The sequence below is a fragment of the Pseudophryne corroboree genome, chromosome 10 (genome assembly GCF_028390025.1).
Source record: "Pseudophryne corroboree isolate aPseCor3 chromosome 10, aPseCor3.hap2, whole genome shotgun sequence".
NCBI lineage: Eukaryota > Metazoa > Chordata > Amphibia > Anura > Myobatrachidae > Pseudophryne > Pseudophryne corroboree.
Genome location: NC_086453.1, coordinates 163,687,935 through 163,707,926, shown reverse-complemented (window position 1 = coordinate 163,707,926; position 19,992 = coordinate 163,687,935). Strand labels below are relative to the sequence as shown.

Genomic DNA, 19,992 nt, shown 5'->3' with positions numbered 1-19,992 from the left:
GTAGTCCACCTGTAAAGAAAATATTGAAAAAAAAACACGACACATTCATTAAAAAATCCTTTATTAAACTGGGTCTTCACCTGGGGGCGGCAGCCTTTAAGCTCTTTTGCATGGCCGCCGCCTTCCCAGGGCTTCCGGCGTCTTCACCTGGGGGGGCGCCACCTCCCCAGGGCTTCTGGGGTCTTGCTCCGGCGTCTTCACCTGGTGGGCGGCGGCTGCTAAGCTCTTTTGCATAGCCGCCGCCCATCCAGGACTTCCACGGCGTCTTCAGTCTTCAGGAGCTCTTCTCCGCTCCTCCTCCGCCGTCGGACTGAAAGCCGCTGCCTCGCGCTGACTTATATAAGTCAGCGGGAGGGGGCGGGGCGATGACGTGGCGAGCCGTGATTGGCTCGCGGCGGCCATCTTGAATTTCAAAAATGACGCTGAGGCGCCATTTTTGAAACTGGTACCGCTCCGCTGCCAAACTCTGCAAGATAAAGGTAAATTTCCCCCGCCCGCACCGCTGCCGCAACCCGCCGCCGCCCACACCGCCACCGCAACCCACACCGCAACCCGCCGCCGCCCGCACCGCCGCCACAACCCGCCGCCGCCCGCACCACCGCCGCCTGCAACATCGCTATCGCTGGGAAAAATCGCTGGCCTCTTAAAGTATTAGCGATTTTGACTAACTTTTGCAGCGACATAGCCAAAATTGACTTGCCTGCACTGACTATTTTTCCCAGCGATACCGACCTAGCGGGGACGCGCATCGCTATCGCTGCCTGTATACACACGGAGCGATCTGCACTAACTTTCTGAGCGATTTTGACTATATAGTCAAAATCGCTCAGTTATATCGCTCCGTGTGTATGCACCTTTAGTGTGCCCATGTCTCCTGCAGATCCCGTCTATACCCCATGGTCCTTTTGGAGTCCCCAGCATCCTCTAGGACGTAAGAGAAAATGTATAAGGTTAATAATCAGGGCGGTTTAAAAGAGGTTAAGGCCCCTTCCTCTCTAACAGCACACTAGACTCTGGCATTGTACCAAAGTCTACTGCAAATACACGTTTTAAAGGAACATGGAGGCATATGTATTAAGCCTGGAGAAGTGATAAAGAAGTGATAAGTGAAAGGTGATAATGCACCAGCCAATCATTAAGGGTTTGAAAATGACAGGAGCTGATTGGCTGGTGCATTATCACCTTCCACTTATCACTTCTTTATCACTTCTCCAGGCTTAATACATCTGCACATGGCGCCAAAACCACGGTGACTTCTCTACTGCACATGCATAAAATCACCAGGAAAATGGCCACTGTACCATATTCCCCATAACTTATGCTGCTCTGCAGCACCGACTGACAGTACACAGAAGAGGCAAGTACAATTAAATGGGTGCTCCCATTACAGATACATCAGTGGTTATTAAATTAGACAAATTATTTTACCTGAGTAACTTTGATGTGGTCCTGAGGGGTGGGTTCACAAAGACCTGTCAGGTCTGGGTTTTGGTTACGGCCATCAGGAAAAAGATAACTGCAAGTCACAAAATATGAGAAGCATTAATATTAGTTTGTGAGGATAAAGCAGAATTAGGACAATTAAGCGGTTCATGGTGCCCTTACAATCCTTCCCGGAATCCATCAATCAGAGCCTGGAAAAGTGGTTTGTTGTGTGGAATTGTCTGCAAAATATTACCATCCCCTGTAACATATCCGATTGCCCACTGACCAAGTCTTGTGCAGCTCAGGCGGAAAATGTAACTGCAAGAGAAAGGTACAGTGGAGAATGATCAGTTGTAGACAAAAATTCTTTAAAATGAGGCACCAACTGTCTGACCTAATAAATAGGATTTTAATTACCTACTGGTAAATCCTTTTCTCGTAGTCCGTAGAGGATGCTGGGGTCTACATTAGTACCATGGAATATAGACAGGCCCTTTGGGAGCCACTGGCACTTGGAGAGTTTAATAGTGTGGGCTGGCTCCTCCCTCTATGCCCCTCCTACCAGACTCCGTATAGAAAAGTGCCGAAGGAGGCCGACATACTTCGAAAAGGAAATACACAGATAGTGGTGAGATTCACACCAGCTCACACAGAACAAAAGGAAAGCCAAGCAAACTAACTTGGAACAATTCAGCAACGGCTGAAACAATACTGAACCATGTAACAATGCAGGAATACTAAGCACTGGGAGGACGCCCAGCATCCTCTACGGACTACGAGAAGGATTTACCGGTAGGTAATTAAAATCCTGTTTTCTCTTACGTCCTAGAGGATCCTGGGGTCCACATTAGTACCATGGGGATGTACCAAAGCTCCCAGTACGGGAGGTAGAGTGCGGAGGTTCCTGCAGAACTGATTGGCCTCTGAGGACCTAAAGTTTGGTCAAAGTATAGTACTTGTAGAACTTAGCGAAGGTGTTCGACCCTGACCAAGTAGCTGCTCGGCAAAGCTGTAAAGCAGAGACACCCCGGGCAGCCGCCCAGGAAGAATCCACTTTACAAGTAGAGTGGGCCTTAACAGATTTTGGACACGGCAATCCTGCCATAGAATAAGCATGCTGGATAGTGAACATGATCAAGCGAGAAATTGTCTGCTTAGAAGCAAGACACCATAAAGGACAAATAAAGCTTCCGACTTCCTGTGACGAGAAGTTTTCTTCACATAGATTTTCCAAGCCCTCACCACATCCAAGGACTTTGAGGTAATTGAGGAGTCAGTAGCCACTGGCACCACAATAGGTTGGTTGATATGAAAAGCTGACAACCTTTGGAAGAAATTGCTGACGCATTCTGAGCTCAGCTCTATCTTCATGGAAAATCAAGTAGGGGCTCTTGCATGACAATGCCCCCAATTCTGACACACGTCTAGAAAACGCCAATGCTAATAGTGTGACCGCCTTCCAAGTAAGAAACTTGACGTCCACCTCCTGCAAAGGTTCGAACCAATCCGATTGCAGGAACTGCAGCCCCACATTAAGATACCAAGGTGCCTAGGAGGCACAAAGGGCAGAATGTCTGAACCTCAGGGAGGGCAGCCAATTGTTTCTGGAAAAAAATGGACAAGGCCGAAATCTGGACCTTTATGGAGCCCAAGCGTAGGCCCACACCCAGACCTGCTTGCAGAAAGAGGAGAAACCGTACCAGCTGAAACTCCGTTGGAAACTTCTTGGATTCACACCAAGACACATACTTTTTCCAAACCCGATGGTAATGCTTAGACGTAACCCCCTTCCTAGCAAGTATCAGAAGTATCAGTGTAGGAATTACCTTTTTCGGAATACCCTTCTGAGCTAAGATCTGGTGTTCAACCTCCATGCCGTAAAACGTAGCCGCGGTAAGTCTTGATAGGCGAACGGCCCTTGTTGCAGAAGGTCCTCATGAAGAGAAGAGGCCTCTGAACCTCCAGCAGTAATTCCAGAAGATCCGCGTACCAAGCCCTCCTTGGCCAGTCTGGAGCAATGAGGATCGCCTGAACTCTTGTTCTTTTTATTAGTTTAATCATCCTTGGGATGAGTGGAAGTGGTTGGAACACATACACTGACTGGGACACCCACGGCGTTACCAGTGCGTCCCCCCCCGTCACTGCCTGTGGGTCTCTCTACCTGGAATAGTACCTCCAAAGCTTCTTGTTGAGGCGAGAGGCCATCATGTCTACCTGAGGTACACCCCATCGGCTTGTTACCTCTGCGAAAACCTCCGGGTGCAGGCCCCATTCTCCTGGATGGAGATTGTGTCTGCTGAGGAAGTCCACTTCCCAGAGGTCTACTCCCGGAATGAAGATTGCCGACAGCGCCACCGCATGCTTTTCTGCCCAGAGGAGGATTCCTGTTACCTTTGACATAGCCGCAGTGCTCTTCGTTCCGCGCTGTCGGTTTATGTAGGACACTGCTGTTACATTGACAGACTGAAACTGAAGGGCCTGATCTTGCAGAAGATGTGCCACTTGTAGAAGGCCATTGTATATAGCCCTTAGTTCCAGAATGTTTATCGGAAAGATAGATTCCAGACGTGACCACATTCCTTGGAAGTTTTCCCCTTGGGTGACCGCTCCCCAACCTCTGAGACTTGCATCCGTGGTTAGAAGGATCCAATTCTGAATCCCGAACCTGCGGCCCTTGAGTAGGTGAGAAGTTTGCAGCCAAAAGAGGAGTGAAATTCTGGCTTTCGGCGACAGGTGTATCCGCTGGTGCATGTGAAGATGTGATCCCAACCATTTGTCTAGGAGATCAAGTTGGAAGGACCTTGCATGGAATCTTCCGTACTGAAGAGCCTCGTAGAAGGCTACCGTCTTTCCCAGATGGCGAATGCACTGATGAACCGATACCCAGGCTGGCTTCAGGACATCCCGTACCATTGATTGTATCGCCAATGCTTTCTCTACAAGTAGAAACACCCTCTGCACTTCCGTGTCGAGTATCATCCCCAGGAAGGGCAGTCTCCTTGTCGGCTCCAAATGTGACTTTGGAAGGTTCATGATCCACCCATGATCCTGGAGTAGTCGAGTTGAGAAAGCAATACTCTGCAACAACCTTTCCCTGGAAGATGCTTTTATGAGCAGATCTTCCAGATATGGAATTATGCTCACTCCTTGCCTGCGGAGAAGTAACATTATATCTGCCATGACCTTGGTGAACACCCTCAGTGCTGTGGAGAGGCCAAAAGGCAGTGCCTGGAACTGATCGTGACAATCCAGCAGCACAAATCTGAGATAAGCCTGGTGAGGCGGCTAGATCGGAATGTGAAGGTATGCATCCTTGATATCCAACTGTAAAGAGCAATGGAATTTGCTGCGCTATATAAGAAACTGTTAACAAATAAATATCCAGGGATACGAGGAATTCCCCCTCCTCCAGCCCTGAGATCACCGCTCTCAGAGACTCCACCTCGAATTTGAATTCCTTCAAGTAGGGGGCCCAATGACTTTAGGTTTAATATCGGCCTTACCGAATCGTCCGGTTTCGGTACCACAAACAGGTTTGAGTAATAACCCTTGTGCTTTAGGTGAGGTGGAACTGGAACAATAACATTGGTTCGGACCAATTTTTGAATGGCCTCCTGCAGGATAGCACTTTCTGTCAGCAAGACTAGTAAGCCTGATTTGAAGAATCTGTGATGTCTGTCACCCAGGGGTCTTGGCAGGATGACGCCCAGATGTGACTGAAATCTTTCAGTCTCACTCCCACCTGCCCGATCTCCAGGCTGGGAGGTCCACCGTCATGCTGAAGTTTTTGAGGAAGCAGAACCTGGTTTCTGTTCCTGAGAACCAGTTGGTGCAGGTTTTCTGGATTTTCCCCGACTACCCCTAAAGAAGTTGGAAGGGGATTTGGAGTTTTTTTTTTATTTTGCGGTCTGAAAGGACTGCAGTGTAGACGTAGGATAAGATTTCTTAGTCGGTGGTGCTGACGAGGGGAGAAAGGCTGACTTACCCGGACTTGCCGTGGAGATCCACGCATCCAATGCGTCCCCAAACAGAGCCTGACCTGTGAAGGTTAGGTTCTCCACACTTTTCTTGGATTCTGCATCCACAGTCCATTGGCGTAGCCAGAGTCCTCTGCGCGCTGAGACCGCCATGAAAGTAGCCCTTGCATTCAGCATGCCATGGTCCTTCATGGCCTCCATCATGAACCCAGCAGAATCCTGTGTGAGGCGCAAAAACAAATCAATGTCACTCCTATCCATAGCCTCTAAGTCCTCTAGTAATGTGACTGACCACTTTGGCTTTAGAAATCCATGCACAAGCAATAGAGGGCCTTAAAGCCATGTCTGTAGCAGTGTATAGAGATTTGAGCGTAGTCTCAGTCTTGTGGTCAGCCGGCTCTTTTAGGGCGGTTGAACCAGGGACAGGTAAATCCTTTTTAGACAACCTAGATACAGAAGAGTCTACTATAGGTGGGTTTTCCCACTTCTTTCTATCCTCTTCAGGGAATGGGTAAGCAATGAGAATTCTTTTAGGGATCTGGAATTTTTTCTCTGGGTTTTCCCAGGATTTTTCAAATAAAGAGTTTAACTCCTTAGAAACAGGGAAGGTAAGCGAGAATTTCCTATTTTCTGTAAAATAAGAATCCTCTACTTGTTCAGGTACCTTCTCAGAAATATGTAAAACATACCTAATGGCTTCAATCATCAGCTGCACCCCTCTAGCAAGGGATGCATCACCCCCCTGCATATGCCTATCATTGTCCCCTGTATCATAGTCGATATCAGTGTCAACTTGCATTATCTGGGCAAGTGTACATTTTTTCGGCAATGTAGGTGGTATGTTTGAGGAAATAGTGGGAGCTGAATGCTGCAAACACTACAGATTTTCTCAAAAACTGTCTCTCTCATTATGTGACATCCTTGATGAAATCTGGGATATAATTCCCCTTAAAGAATCCACCCATGGGTGTTTGGATTCAGAAGGCTGGGAAAGCACATTGCAGTCCTGAGTACATGGAATAGGCTCCTCAGGAGAAGATACACACTCTGTAGCACATGACACAGAGCCCTTAGACATAGTAATGTGGATATATACACTTACACACATACAGGAAAATAGATGTTCTGGTAAGAACTTACCGTTGATAACGTGATTTCTCTTATGTCCACAGGTATCCACAGGATAACATTGGGATATGCCGGAGCGACAGCGGAAATGGCACCAAACAAGCACGAGCTTTCTAGCTTCCCAGGATTCATCGGGGCTTCACCATATAATCCCGCCCACTGACTCAGTCAAATCAGTTCTTTCCACAGCGATTAGGCAGGAGCATCAGGTAGAAACCTATTTAGGCGATAAGAACACACATGCACACCCTTCCATACAAGAGGGAAGAGGTTTAGTGATTGTCAAGATCCTCAAATCAGGTGCGACAGGGTGAGACCCCTGTGGATACCTGTGGACATAGGAGAAATCACGTTATCAACGGTAAGTTCTTACCATAACGTCTATTTCTCTGGCTGGGTCCACAGGTTATCCACAGGATAACATTGGGATTCCCAAAGCCAGTTTTAGTGGTGGGGACGCTCCTGATTACACAGGAGGACCTTTCGTCCAAATTCTGCGTCATGAGAGGCAAAAGTATCCAAGGCATAATGTCTGATGAATGTGTTTATGGAAGTCCATATGGCTGCCTTACAATTCTGTTCTGCTGAAGCACCATGTTGTGCTGCCCATGAAGAACCTACCTTACGCGTAGAGTGAGCAGAGACATTAGCCGGAGTAGGGAGATCTGCACAAGAATAAGCTTCTGATATTACCATTCGGAGCCATCTTGCCAGCGTTAGTTTACTAGCAGGCCATACTCTTCTATGAAATCCGTAGAGGATGAAGAGAGAATCCGTTTTTCTGATGGCACTAGTACGATCTATGTAGATTCTTAATGCCCGGACTACGTCCAGCGACGCTTCTCCCGCAGACAGTCCCGATACCTGAAAAGCTGGGACTAATCTCTTTGTTAAGGTGAAACTTTGATAAAACCTTCGGAAGATAACCAGATCGGAACTGCTTTATCTGGAAAAAAAACTTAGGAAAGGAGACTTACACGACAGTGCTCCTAAATCTGATACTCTTCTAGCTGAGACAATTGACAGTAGAAAGAGTACTTTAGCCGTTAACCATTTAAGATCTACTCTCTTAAGTGGTTTAAACGGAGGTCCCTGAAGGAATTTAAGAACTAGATTCAAATCCCAGGGAGCTGCAGGAGGAACAAATGGAGGTTGAATGTGTACAACTCCCTGAAAGAAAGTATGCACATCCTGTAAGTCAGCAATCTTTCGCTGAAACCATACAGTTAATGATGATACTTGAACTCTCAAGGAAGCTACTTTCAAACCCTTATCCAATCCTGCTTGAAGGAAATCCAAAATCCTGGATACTTTAAAAGATCTTGGATTCAAGCTTTTTTCACTACACCAGTGAATATAGGCTTGCCATATTCGATGATAAATACGAGCTGAAGAAGGCTTTCTTGCTCAAAGCATAGTTTGAATTACTTGTTTTGAAAATACTTTAGCTTCTAGGATAGAGGTTTCAACAGCCACGCCGTCAAAGACAGACAATCCAGATGGCTGTGACAACAAGGACCCTGCATTAACAGATCTGGACGTTGAGGGAGCAGTATTGGTGCTTCCACGGACATCCTCAGTAGATCTGTGTACCAATGCCTTCTTGGCCAAGCTGGAGCTATTAGAATTATGGCTCCCTTTGCTTGCTTTATTTTTCTCACTACTCTGGGTAACAGAGATAGGAGGGAACAGATATGCCAGATGAAACTTCCAATTCACTGACAGAGTGTCTACAAGGACCGCTCCGGGATCCTTTGTTCTTGATCCGTACCTCGGAACTTTGTTGTTTAGATGAGACGCCATGAGACCTATCTCTGGTAGACCCCATCTGTTCACTATCGTCTGAAACACTTCTGGGTGTAATGCCCATTTGGTTTCCTGAATGGTGTGTCGACTGAGAAAATCCGCTTCCCAGTTCAGCACACCTGGAACAAACACTGCTGACAATGCTGGAAGATGGAGCTCTGCCCACCTTAGTATGGGAGTTACCTCCTCCATCAATCTTTTGCTGTGAGTTCCTCCCTGATGATTGAGATACGCTGCTGCTGTTGCATTGTCTGAGCGAATCTGGACTGGTCTTCCTTGCAGACTGTCCTTTGCCTGAACTAGAGCCATATAAATGGCCCTTATTTCCAACAGATTTATTGGCAGGCGACTTTCCCTTATGGACCATTTTCCCTGGAACCAAAGGCTTTCGAGTACCGCTCCCCAGCCTTGAAGGCTGGCATCTGTTGTCAAGACTTGCCATTCATTTATCCAAAAGGGTCTCCCCTTGTTTAAATGGCCCCTCTGTAGCCACCACGCTAGAGACCTTTTTACGTTTACTAGACACTATCATCTGCTTTTTTTATTGTCTGATGATTTCCGTTCCATTTGGTCAGAATAAGGTGCTGTAGTGGTCTGGAGTGGAATTGCGCATATTCCACCATGTCGAAGGTTGATACTATCAGACCCAACAGTCATATTGCTGCATGGACTGACATTGTCTGAGTGTGTAACACTTTCTGAATCATGACCTGCACCTTGACTATCTTTTTCTCTGGTAAGAAAACTCTGTAGACCTGAATCCAATATGGCCCCCAAATGAATCATCCGCTGTGATGGATTCAGAGACGACTTTCCCAATTTATGAGCCACCCGTTTCTCTGTAAACAAACTACTGTCTGTTGGAGATGGCTCAAAAGTAACTCCTGCGAATGCGCTAGGATTAAGAGGTCATCGAGGTATGGGAATATTTTTATCCCCTGCTTGCAGAGATAAGCTGCCATAACCACCATAATTTTGGTAAACACCCTGGGTGCTGTTGCTAGCCCGAAGGGCAAGGCTTAGAACGGAAAATGCTCCTGGAGGATGGCAAACCTGAGGTAACATTGATGAGACCTTGCTATAGGCACATGTATGTAAGCATCCTGTATATCCAGAGATACCATGTAATTTCCTGGTTCCATAGCCAACATTATGGAGCGTAATCTCTCCATGTGGAACCTTGGAATCCACATGTATTTGTTTAACATTGTGAGATTGAGAATTGGTCGGAATGACCCATTTGGCTTCTGAATCAAAAATAGATTGGAGTAAAAACCCTGTCCCCTTTGTGATGGAGGTACTGGGGACAATCACACCCGACTGAAGCAGTTTCTGCACTGCTTCTTACAGGGCATTGGCCTTCGACTCTATACGAGACAGGCTTGTCCAAAAAAATCTTTGAGGAGGCTGCCTCCTGAATGGGAACCCATACCCGCGAGATACCACCTTCTGCACCCAAGCATCTCTTGTCAACTGTTGCCATGTGTGTGCAAAATGAAGGAGTCGGACCACAACCCTGGAGTCCTCCAGGTGGAGGCCCGTCTCTTCAAGCTGATTGTTTCTGTTCAGGCTTGGAAGCTGGCTTTCTACTAGCCCATTGCTTCCTACCCCTGGCCGATCTATTGAACTGGGGTTGCTTAGACTTCTCTTTAGCTTTCGCTTTGCCTTGCCATCGAAATGGCCAAAACTTTGAACCCCTAGTCTTAGGGTTATAACTAGCCGGAAATCGGACCTTCTTCGATTCAGCTTCCGATTCTAGAATATCAGACAATTGTTTCCAAACAATATATTACCAATGAAAGGCAATGCTTCCAATTCTTTCTTGGATTCAGCATCTGCTTTCCAAGTGCGTAGCCAAACTGCTCTACGAGCGGCTACGGTCAAGGCTGATGCTTTAGAAGCAATCGTATCCATATTAATTGCTGCTTCTTCCAAATATTGGGCAGCTTGTCTTAAACGGCTTAAATTATACTCTTGCTCCCTATTACGAGGAGAGGCCATTCTGTAGTTCCTCTATCCATTCGCCCACTGCCTTTGCTATCCAGGCCGAAGCCATAGCAGGTCTTACCACTGCTCCTGAGAGAGAAAATATATTTTTCAAGAAGCTATCTACCCTTCTGTCTTTGACATCAAACAGGACGTGTGCGCCCGAGATAGTGCGGCTGGTGAAGACAATGTGTGTGACACCACAGATTAGTTAACAGATAGCAGACATGTTAAGTAAAAGTAAAAGTAGCTACGCAATAAATTCATGCAACATAAGAACGGATAGATGACTGGTGCCAGAGAACTATGCCCCAGTGATGGTAAAATGTCCTAAAGGGGGACACCATAATACTATGCTGGGAAAGATGGGAAAAGACAGGGCCCTTGTCTGTTGTTATATCAGTGTGTGACGTCAGACAAGAAGCTACATGCATATACAATTATGGTCATAAATAAACAAACAACAAATAGCTGACATAATAGTGTCCTGGACGGTCAGAACTGCTGTAGACCGTGTGTTAGACTATTATTCGATATAGGGCTGCTGCCTCCAATGAAGATGGAAACAGTGCCTAGCCAAAGGTACTCCATATGATTCTTTCATTCAGGCCCGAGGGGTGTATGGTGTTCAGTTTGTAGATCCAAGATGATTCTTTTCTAAGAAGCAAACCCTCTGTCGCCCCCACGTAAGGTTTTAGGTACCTGATCAATTATGATGTGCTTGAGGCCAGACAGAGTGTTGGGCTTCAAAAAAGTGTCTGGCCACAGGTTGGTCGGAAGGCTTGCCAGAAAATGCGGCTTTAATGGCCGAGCGGTGAAGGGCCATGCGTTCCCTTAAGGTCCTGATGGTCTTCCCTACGTAGCATAAGCCACAAGGGCATACTATCACGTAAATAATGTAGGTGGATGTGCAGGTCACCGTGTGTCGAATATGAATCTTCCTGTTGGTTATAGGCATCGTAAACATAGGCCCTATCAGCATGTGAGTACAGGTCGTGCAACCCAGGCAACGGTAGCAACCAGGTTTTTTGGTGATAAACGTGTCTTTCTGTTGTACATCTGTAGATTTGGGATAGTCGGAAATGTCTGTGTGTACCAGCATATCCCGTAAATTGCGTCCCCTTCTGTAGCTCATCATCTGGGTTTTGTGCTTGAAGGGGAATCGTTTTTGGAGCAGCCGGGGAGGACTTTTGTTCCTGTGCACCTGCCGAAACAGGTGCTCTCTTGCCTCTGCCCTTACCTCTGGCGAGGAAAGAGGATCCCCGACCTCTTTTGGACTTGTGCGACCGAAAGGACTGCATCTGATAGGGTGTTGCTTTCTTTTGCTGTTGGGGAATATATTGTAAAAAATTTGATTTACCTGCTGTAGCTGTGGAAACCAGGTCCGTCAGCCCAACCCCAAACAATACATCCCCCTTATAGGGTAGTACTTCCATATGTTTTTTGGAATTCGCATCACCCGTTCATTGGCGAGTCCATAAGGATCTTCTCGCTGAGATAGACATGGCATTGGCCCTAGAAGCTAGCAATCCAATGTCCCTTTAAGCATCCCTCACATATAAGACTGCGTCTTTTATATGGGCTAGAGTTAGGAATATAGTATCCTTATCCATAGTATCAAATTGATCTATCAGCTCATCTGTCCAAGCTGCAATTGCGCTACACACGCATGCTGACGCAATCGTCGGTCTTAACACAGCACCCGTATTAGAATAAATTCCCTTTAAGGTAGTTTCTTGCATGCGATCTGCAGGGCCCTTAAGGGCCGCTGTGTCAGGAGACGGTAGCACCACCTTCGTGGACAAGCGCGTCAGGGCATTGTCCACAGTGGGGGGCGATTCCCAAATCTCCCTGTCCTGCTTAGGGAAAGGGTATGCCATAAAAATTATTTTGGGGATCTGCGGTCTCTTATCCGGAATCTCCCAAGCTTTTCCAAAGAACTCTTTTAATTCATGAGATGTGGAAAAATTAATAATCTGTTTCTTTTCCTTAAACATGTGTACCCTTGTAATGAATACAGAGAAGATCCCTTCGGGACCTCTTATTTGCGCAAAAAATCACAAAGCAGCCTACTGGGTACTCACAATCTCCAAGGTACCCCTCCAAAAGTACCAAAAAATGTGTAACAGAAAGAAACAAAGTGGTGGAGACAAATTTCCCCTTAGGCGCTCAACATAACAGTGCAGAAGATATTAGAAATTATAAAAAATGAAGTAATACATTCCTTAATGGGTAGAAGAATTCCAGGGCATAGTTGCACTCCTTCTCCACTTATCAATATCTCACGGATGTAGGGAAGTATGCAAAGAAAAAAATAATAGCATGTGTCGTACAGTCACAATTTAATTTTAAGATCACTGACACACATTTAACATATACACAATTCACATAAAAGAGTTGTCCACAAAGTTCTGCTGAGAATGGGAGGCCAGAATAATTACCAATAAAAATTGAGAACTGATTTTTGTCAGATCTCAAAAAGGCAGTTTGTAATATAGTCACCAAGCGTCTCTCCGGAAAAGACCACTGGAACCGGCCTTGGCAATCAATTCAGCTCTCCAGATCTTTTATCGTCAGCAGCTTCGGAGTCCGGTAGGTCCCTTATTTACCAACGCGTTTCCACCCGCGATGCTGCGGGTCTTTCTCAAGGTGAAGTAAGGGACAGTGTTCTGATCCACATATTTATTCAAGAGTCCACCAATCAGAATCCTAATCCTCTATTCCAAACAGCTGTTGTGCCACAGATTGGTTACCATGGAGATGCAATCCTCCAATCCCTAAAGATCGATACATCACTTCCGGGGGCGTGGCTTACCGTTTGATTTTCACTAATCATATGTGTAGAGAGATGTGTCATTAAAAACCCCTACAGATATTAGGCTTTAAACGGAGTTTCCATTACCTAAAATCTTTACTTATTTAGAGTGTATTAAAGTGCTGGCCGGGATCTCCGCCAACCATTAGGTAGCTGGGCTTCCGCCAACCATCTCTCTAAGCTCGGTGACGGCTTCCGCCAACCCCTTCCACTCGGGCAGCGGCACTTCCGCCAACCGTTCATAAAGCGTGGATGTCCCCGGCGGCTTCCGCCAACCACTTGACCTCCAGCCGTGCGCATGCTCTATCTCGGCCCCGTCAATTCCGGCTGTCTGTAGATTTCATACGCAGCCGTTCCTATGCATATTTCTAGTTTTAGGTGTTGTGGTGGCGCATACTTCCACCAACCATTTATTACTTTTTGCCAACCGACAACCCGGAAGTGGTGACCAATCTCCATAACCTGATTATATCTCCTTGGCACATAAATACAGATACATATAAAATACATTTAAAATACATTATGATGCATCCCAATTATAAGTCCAGCTCCCAAGGATGGCGGAACCTAAAAATAAAACATATATAAAAACATGATAAAACACAGGTCACATGGATATGAATTTTTTTTTTTTTTTTTGTCTTCTATGTATCTGTATTTATGTGCCAAGGAGATATAATCAGGTTATGGAGATTGGTCACCACTTCCGGGTTGTCGGTTGGCAAAAAGTAATAAATGGTTGGTGGAAGTATGCGCCACCACAACACCTAAAACTAGAAATATGCATAGGAACGGCTGCGTATGAAATCTACAGACAGCCGGAATTGACGGGGCCGAGATAGAGCATGTGCACGGCTGGAGGTCAAGTGGTTGGCGGAAGCCGCCGGGGACATCCACGCTTTATGAACGGTTGGCGGAAGTGCCGCTGCCCGAGTGGAAGGGGTTGGCGGAAGCAGTCACCGAGCTTAGAGAGATGGTTGGCGGAAGCCCCGCTACCTAATGGTTGGCGGAGATCCCGGCCAGCACTTTAATACACTCTAAATAAGTAAAGATTTTAGGTAATGGAAACTCCGTTTAAAGCCTAATATCTGTAGGGGTTTTTAATGACACATCTCTCTACACATATGATTAGTGAAAATCAAACGGTAAGCCACGCCCCCGGAAGTGATGTATCGATCTTTAGGGATTGGAGGATTGCATCTCCATGGTAACCAATCTGTGGCACAACAGCTGTTTGGAATAGAGGATTAGGATTCTGATTGGTGGACTCTTGAATAAATATGTGGATCAGAACACTGTCCCTTACTTCACCTTGAGAAAGACCCGCAGCATCGCGGGTGGAAACGCGTTGGTAAATAAGGGACCTACCGGACTCCGAAGCTGCTGACGATAAAAGATCTGGAGAGCTGAATTGATTGCCAAGGCCGGTTCCAGTGGTCTTTTCCGGAGAGACGCTTGGTGACTATATTACAAACTGCCTTTTTGAGATCTGACAAAAATCAGTTCTCAATTTTTATTGGTAATTATTCTGGCCTCCCATTCTCAGCAGAACTTTGTGGACAACTCTTTTATGTGAATTGTGTATATGTTAAATGTGTGTCAGTGATCTTAAAATTAAATTGTGACTGTACGACACATGCTATTATTTTTTTCTTTGCATACTTCCCTACATCCGTGAGATATTGATAAGTGGAGAAGGAGTGCAACTATGCCCTGGAATTCTTCTACCCATTAAGGAATGTATTACTTCATTTTTTATCATTTCTAATATCTTCTGCACTGTTATGTTGAGCGCCTAAGGGGAAATTTGTCTCCACCACTTTGTTTCTTCTCTATGTGTACCCTTGTGTCGGGGACCGAGGGTTCATCCACAATATGCAACATCCCTTATTGCCACAATCATACACTGAATGGTTTTAGTCACCCTAGGGTGCAATTTGACTTTGTCATAGTCGACACTGGAATCAGAATCTGTGTCGGTAGTAGTGTCTTGTGTTAAGGGACGCTTTTGAGACCCCGACGGGCCCTGTGAGTCGGTCCAATCTGAGGATTGACCGCCTGATGTCCCCCTTAAACCAGCCTTATCAAGCCTTTTATGTAAAGATGCCACACTTGCATGCAAAGTATGCCACATGTCAATCCAATCTGGAGTCGGCACAACCAACGGGGACACACCACTCATTTGCTCCACCACCTCCTTGGAGAAGCCTTCCGCCTCAGACATGTCGACACACACGTACCGACACCCCACACACACAGGGATTAACCTATAAGGGGACAAAACCCCAACCAGGTCCAAGGAGAGACAGAGTTTGCCAGCACACACCAGCGCTTAACACTGGAAAAAAATAAAAAAAATAAAAATAATAAAATTATATATATATATATTTATTATGTCAATTCCCACTCACTGCGTCACCAAAGTGCCCCCCTCTTTTTTCCAGCCTGTGTTCAGCAGGGGAGAGACCAAGGAGCCAGCATTTTCTTTCTCATGCAGCTTCTGTGGAGAAAATGGCGCTGGTTAGTGCTGATAATCAAGCCCCGCCCACCCGACGGCGGGCTTCGGTCCCAGTGATTTTTCAATAAAATGGCGGGGGAACAGCGATTTACTGCCTCCACAGTCTAATCCCACTGTATTTCTGCCAAAATGTGAGGTTTACTGCTGCCCAGGGCGCGCGCGCCCCCCCCCCCCCCATGCGCCCTGCACCTTTCAGTGCTGCTCTTTGTGTGTGTGTGGGAGCAATGGCCTTACCTCATGAAGATCTGCTGTCTTCTGCCGCCTAAGATGTCTTCTGTCTTCGGCATGTGTGATGAGGACGGCGGCGCAGCTCCGGGACGAACCCCAGGTGAGACCTGTGTTCCGACTCCCTCTGGAGCTAATGGTGTCCAGTAGCCTTAGAAGCAGTGCCCAACTTAACAAGCCAGCTCTGCTTCTCTCTCCTCGGTCCCACGATGCAGGGAGCCTGTTGCCAACAGGACTCCCTGAAAACAAAAAAACCTAACAAAATTCTTTTTCCACAGAAAACTCTGGAGAGCTCTCTGCAGTGCACCCATTCTCCTCTGGGCACAAGATCTAACTGAGGTCTGGAGGAGGGGCATAGAGGGAGGAGACAGTGCACACCCATAGTCAAAGTTATTTTTAGGTGTCCTCTCTCCTGCGGTGCCCGTCTATACCCCATGGTCCTTTACGGAGTCCCCAGCATCCTCTAGGACGTAAGAGAAAAGAACAGGCTGATCGGGCCGGAGCTGACGTCACACACCCGCTCAGAACACACTTGGGAACGCCTGCGTTTTCCAGACACTCCCAGAAAACTTTCAGTTAACACCCACAAACGCCCCCTTCAAGTCAATCGGCTTGCGAATGGCTGTCCGATCCAAAATTTTCGCACCAGCTTGTCGCTGTTTGGCGATGCCTGTTCGGAGATGCGGTGCATACGCAGTCAATAGATAATCGCCTGCTGTGTGAAAACGCACAGCAGCGTTCAGGTCTGAATCAGGCCCTGTATTACTTACAAATGCCTGGGGTAGCTAATGTCGCAGTCTCAGCACTCTCATCAGCACAGCAGCAGTTTTTAGGGGAAGAACAGGGACAGCACGTGTGTTTGATCTCTAAGACTGCCGCCTGCATGTTGCTCCTCCTGCAGGAAGCACTGGGGTTGCTGGGAGCAAGAAGCAGATTCCAGAGGTAAGCTCCGACCCCCACTATGGTGCCTGTTTTTTGTTTTACCAGTTTCAAAAAGCACCAGTGGAGTGTCGTGCTGCATATTTCTAAAACACCCTTTAGTAAAGTTACCTGGTCATCAGCTAACCTGGGGCCAGGGTTATACTTACAACCTGCCATACCGGCCAGGGGCGGTATGGCTAAATGGGACCCCTACACAAGCAGCGGCGCACGGTCTACCCCAGAGGCCATGGTCTCTGCAGCAGAGGACCCTGGTGTGAGCCGCACGTAGCTGTGATAGGGTCCCCCGGCAGCTCCATCATCGCAGACAGGCGAGCAGACACTGCCTGCCTGTCCTAAAATGCTTTGTGAATCTAATGTTAAAAATAAGTACTTAGGAGAAGCCCAGATAGTGACCAGCACCCTCAGGCACATTGGAAAGACTGACCTGGAGGGGGGACATAGAAGGGGAGGAGCTATTCACACCTCTAGAAATGTAAAGTGCCAACTCCCGGTTGCAACCTCCTATATCACCAATGTAAAGAGCACTCTAGTATCCCCTAGTGGAGAAATGAGAGAGTATTTATGATTTTAGTCAAAATACTTACATGGATATGTATTATATGCCTGTAAATTGCTATGACTAAGTTACAAATGTTTTGTGTATGAGCTTTTCGTCACTTGACCGATATCAATACGATAATCCAACTCGTTCCAAGCACACCGAAGCTGCTGTGATGCATTATTTACACTTACAAGAAGTGGAGGAACACCAAAAAGAAAAATCACAGCTGGAATTACATTTTGTATGACAGCATACGTTCCGTGAGCGACCATTGCGTCATGTAAGCAAAATGGCTGATACAAAAAACTTTTAGTGTACTATACTTAGCGGGGGGAAAAATAGGATTTTGATACCTACCGGTAAATCCTTTTCTCCTAGTCCGTAGAGGATGCTGTGGACGACATCAAGACCATGGGGTATAGACGGGATCTGCAGGAGACATGGGTGTGAACTGGCTCCTCCCTCTATGCCCCTCCTACAGACCACAGTTGTAGGAACTGTGCCCAGGGAGACTGACATTTCGAGGAAAAGAATTACATAACTAGTGGTGAGATATCTACCAACTCACACTCTCAACCATGCCGCACACATGGCATTCAACATAACACACGCTAACAGGCATGAACCAATTGCAGCAACATGCTGAAACGAAGATAACAACTTGTGTAACTGTAACACTAAACTGCAAGTAAAATACGCACTGGGACGGGCGCCCAGCATCCTCTACGGACTAGGAGAAAAGGATTTACCGGTAGGTATCAAAATCCTATTTCCTCATACGTCCTAGAGGATGCTGGGGACGAGTTCAAGACCATGGGGTCTATACCAAAGCTCCAGTACCGGCGGGATAGTGCGGATGACCCTGCAGCACCGATTGACCAAACATGAGGTCCTCATCGGCCAAGGGGTGTCAAACTTGTAGAACTTAGCAAATGTGTTTGACCCTGACCAAGTATCTGCTCGGCAAAGTTGTAACGCCGAGACTGCCCGGGCAGCCGCCCAGGATGAGCCCACCTTCCTAGTGGAGTGGGCCTTTACAGACGTCGGTAACGGCAATCCAGCCGTAGTATGAGCTTGCTGAATCGTATTTCTAATCCAACGCGCAATAATCTGCTTGGAAGCAGGACAGCCAATCTTGTTGTGAGCATACAGGACAAACAGAGCCTCTGTTTTCCGTATACGAGCAGTTCTAGCAACATACGTTTTCAAAGCTCTAACCACATCTAGAAATTTTGAATCCGTGAATGTGTCAGTAACTACTGGCACTACAATAGGTTGGTTTATGTGGAAAGATGAAACCACCTTCGGAAGAAAATGTTGACGAGTCCTCAACTCTGCCCTATCTTCATGGAAGATCAGGTAAGGGCTCTTGTGAGACAATGCCGCCAATTCAGACACCCGCCTTGCGGATGCCAAAGCCAAAAGCATCACCACTTTCCAAGTGAGAAACTTCAACTCTATATTTTGTAGAGGCTCAAACCAATCCGATTGAAGGAACTGCAATACCACGTTAAGGTTCCATGGTGCCACTGGATGGAAGCTGGATGTGAAGAACCCCTTTCACAAAGGTCTGAACCTCTGGAAGAGAGGCCAATTGTTTTTGGAAGAACACGGACAAGGGCGAAATCTGGACCTTGCTTGATCCCAATCGGAGGCCGTCTCCACACCATCCTGCAAAAAATGGAGAAAACGTCCTAAGCAAAACTCTTCCGTAGGAGCTTTCTTGGATTCACACCAAGACACACATTTTCTCCAAATACGGTGGTAATGTTTCGATGTTACTCCCTTTCTGGCCTGAATAAGGGTGGGGATGACCTCCTCGGGAATACCCTTCCTAACTAGGAAACGGCGCTCCACAGCCATGCCGTCAAACGTAGCCGCGGTAAGTCTTGGTACATGCACGGCCCCTGCTGCAGCAGGTCCTCTCGAGGAGGAAGAGGCCGAGGATCTTCTATGAGCAACTGCTGAAGATCTGGGTACCAAGCCCTCCTTGGCCAGTCTGGGACAATGAAGATTGCTCGAACCATTGGTTTTTCTTATGATCCAGAGTACTTTTGGGATCAGCGGAAGTGGAGGGAAAACATACACTGACGGAAAAACCCACCGAGTCACCAGTGCATCCACTGCTACTGCTTGAGGGTCTCTCGACCTGGAACAGTGGGGGTAATTCTGAGTTGATCGCAGCAGCAAGTTTGTTAGCAATTGGACAAAACCATGTGCACTGGAGGAGGGGGGGGGGGGGGGCGGGGGGAGATAAAACATTTGCAGAGTGTTAGATTTGGGTGGGTCATATTGTTTCTGTGCAGGGTAAATACTGGCTGCTTTATTTTTACACTGCAATTTAGATTTCAGTTTGAATACACCCAACCCAAATCCAACTCTCTCTGCACATGTTATATCTGCCCCTCCTGCAGTGCACATGTTTTGCCCAATTGCTAACAAAATTGCTGCTACGATCAACTCAGAATTAGGCCCGGTATCTCTGAAGCTTCTTGTTGAGACGAGACGCCATCATGTCTATTTGAGGAACTCCCCAAAGACTTGTCACCTCTGCGAAGACTTCTTGGTGGAGGCCCCACTCTCCTGGATGGAGATAGTGTCTGCTGAGGAAGTCTGCTTCCCAGTTGTC

General features: G+C 46.9%; 1 protein-coding gene across 2 annotated transcripts in view; it reads right to left on the bottom strand.

Moving 5' to 3' along the window:
• CBL (Cbl proto-oncogene) overlaps positions 1-19,992 on the bottom strand; it is a 334,599-nt gene that overhangs the window by 163,236 nt on the left and 151,371 nt on the right. For both annotated transcript variants that reach the window (XM_063942916.1, XM_063942917.1), the window contains exons 6-7: positions 1,606-1,743; positions 1,429-1,516 (exon numbers count right to left, since the gene is read on the bottom strand). In XM_063942916.1, coding sequence (XP_063798986.1) covers positions 1,429-1,516; positions 1,606-1,743 — 226 coding nt within the window. The remainder of the gene's footprint in view (positions 1-1,428; positions 1,517-1,605; positions 1,744-19,992) is intronic.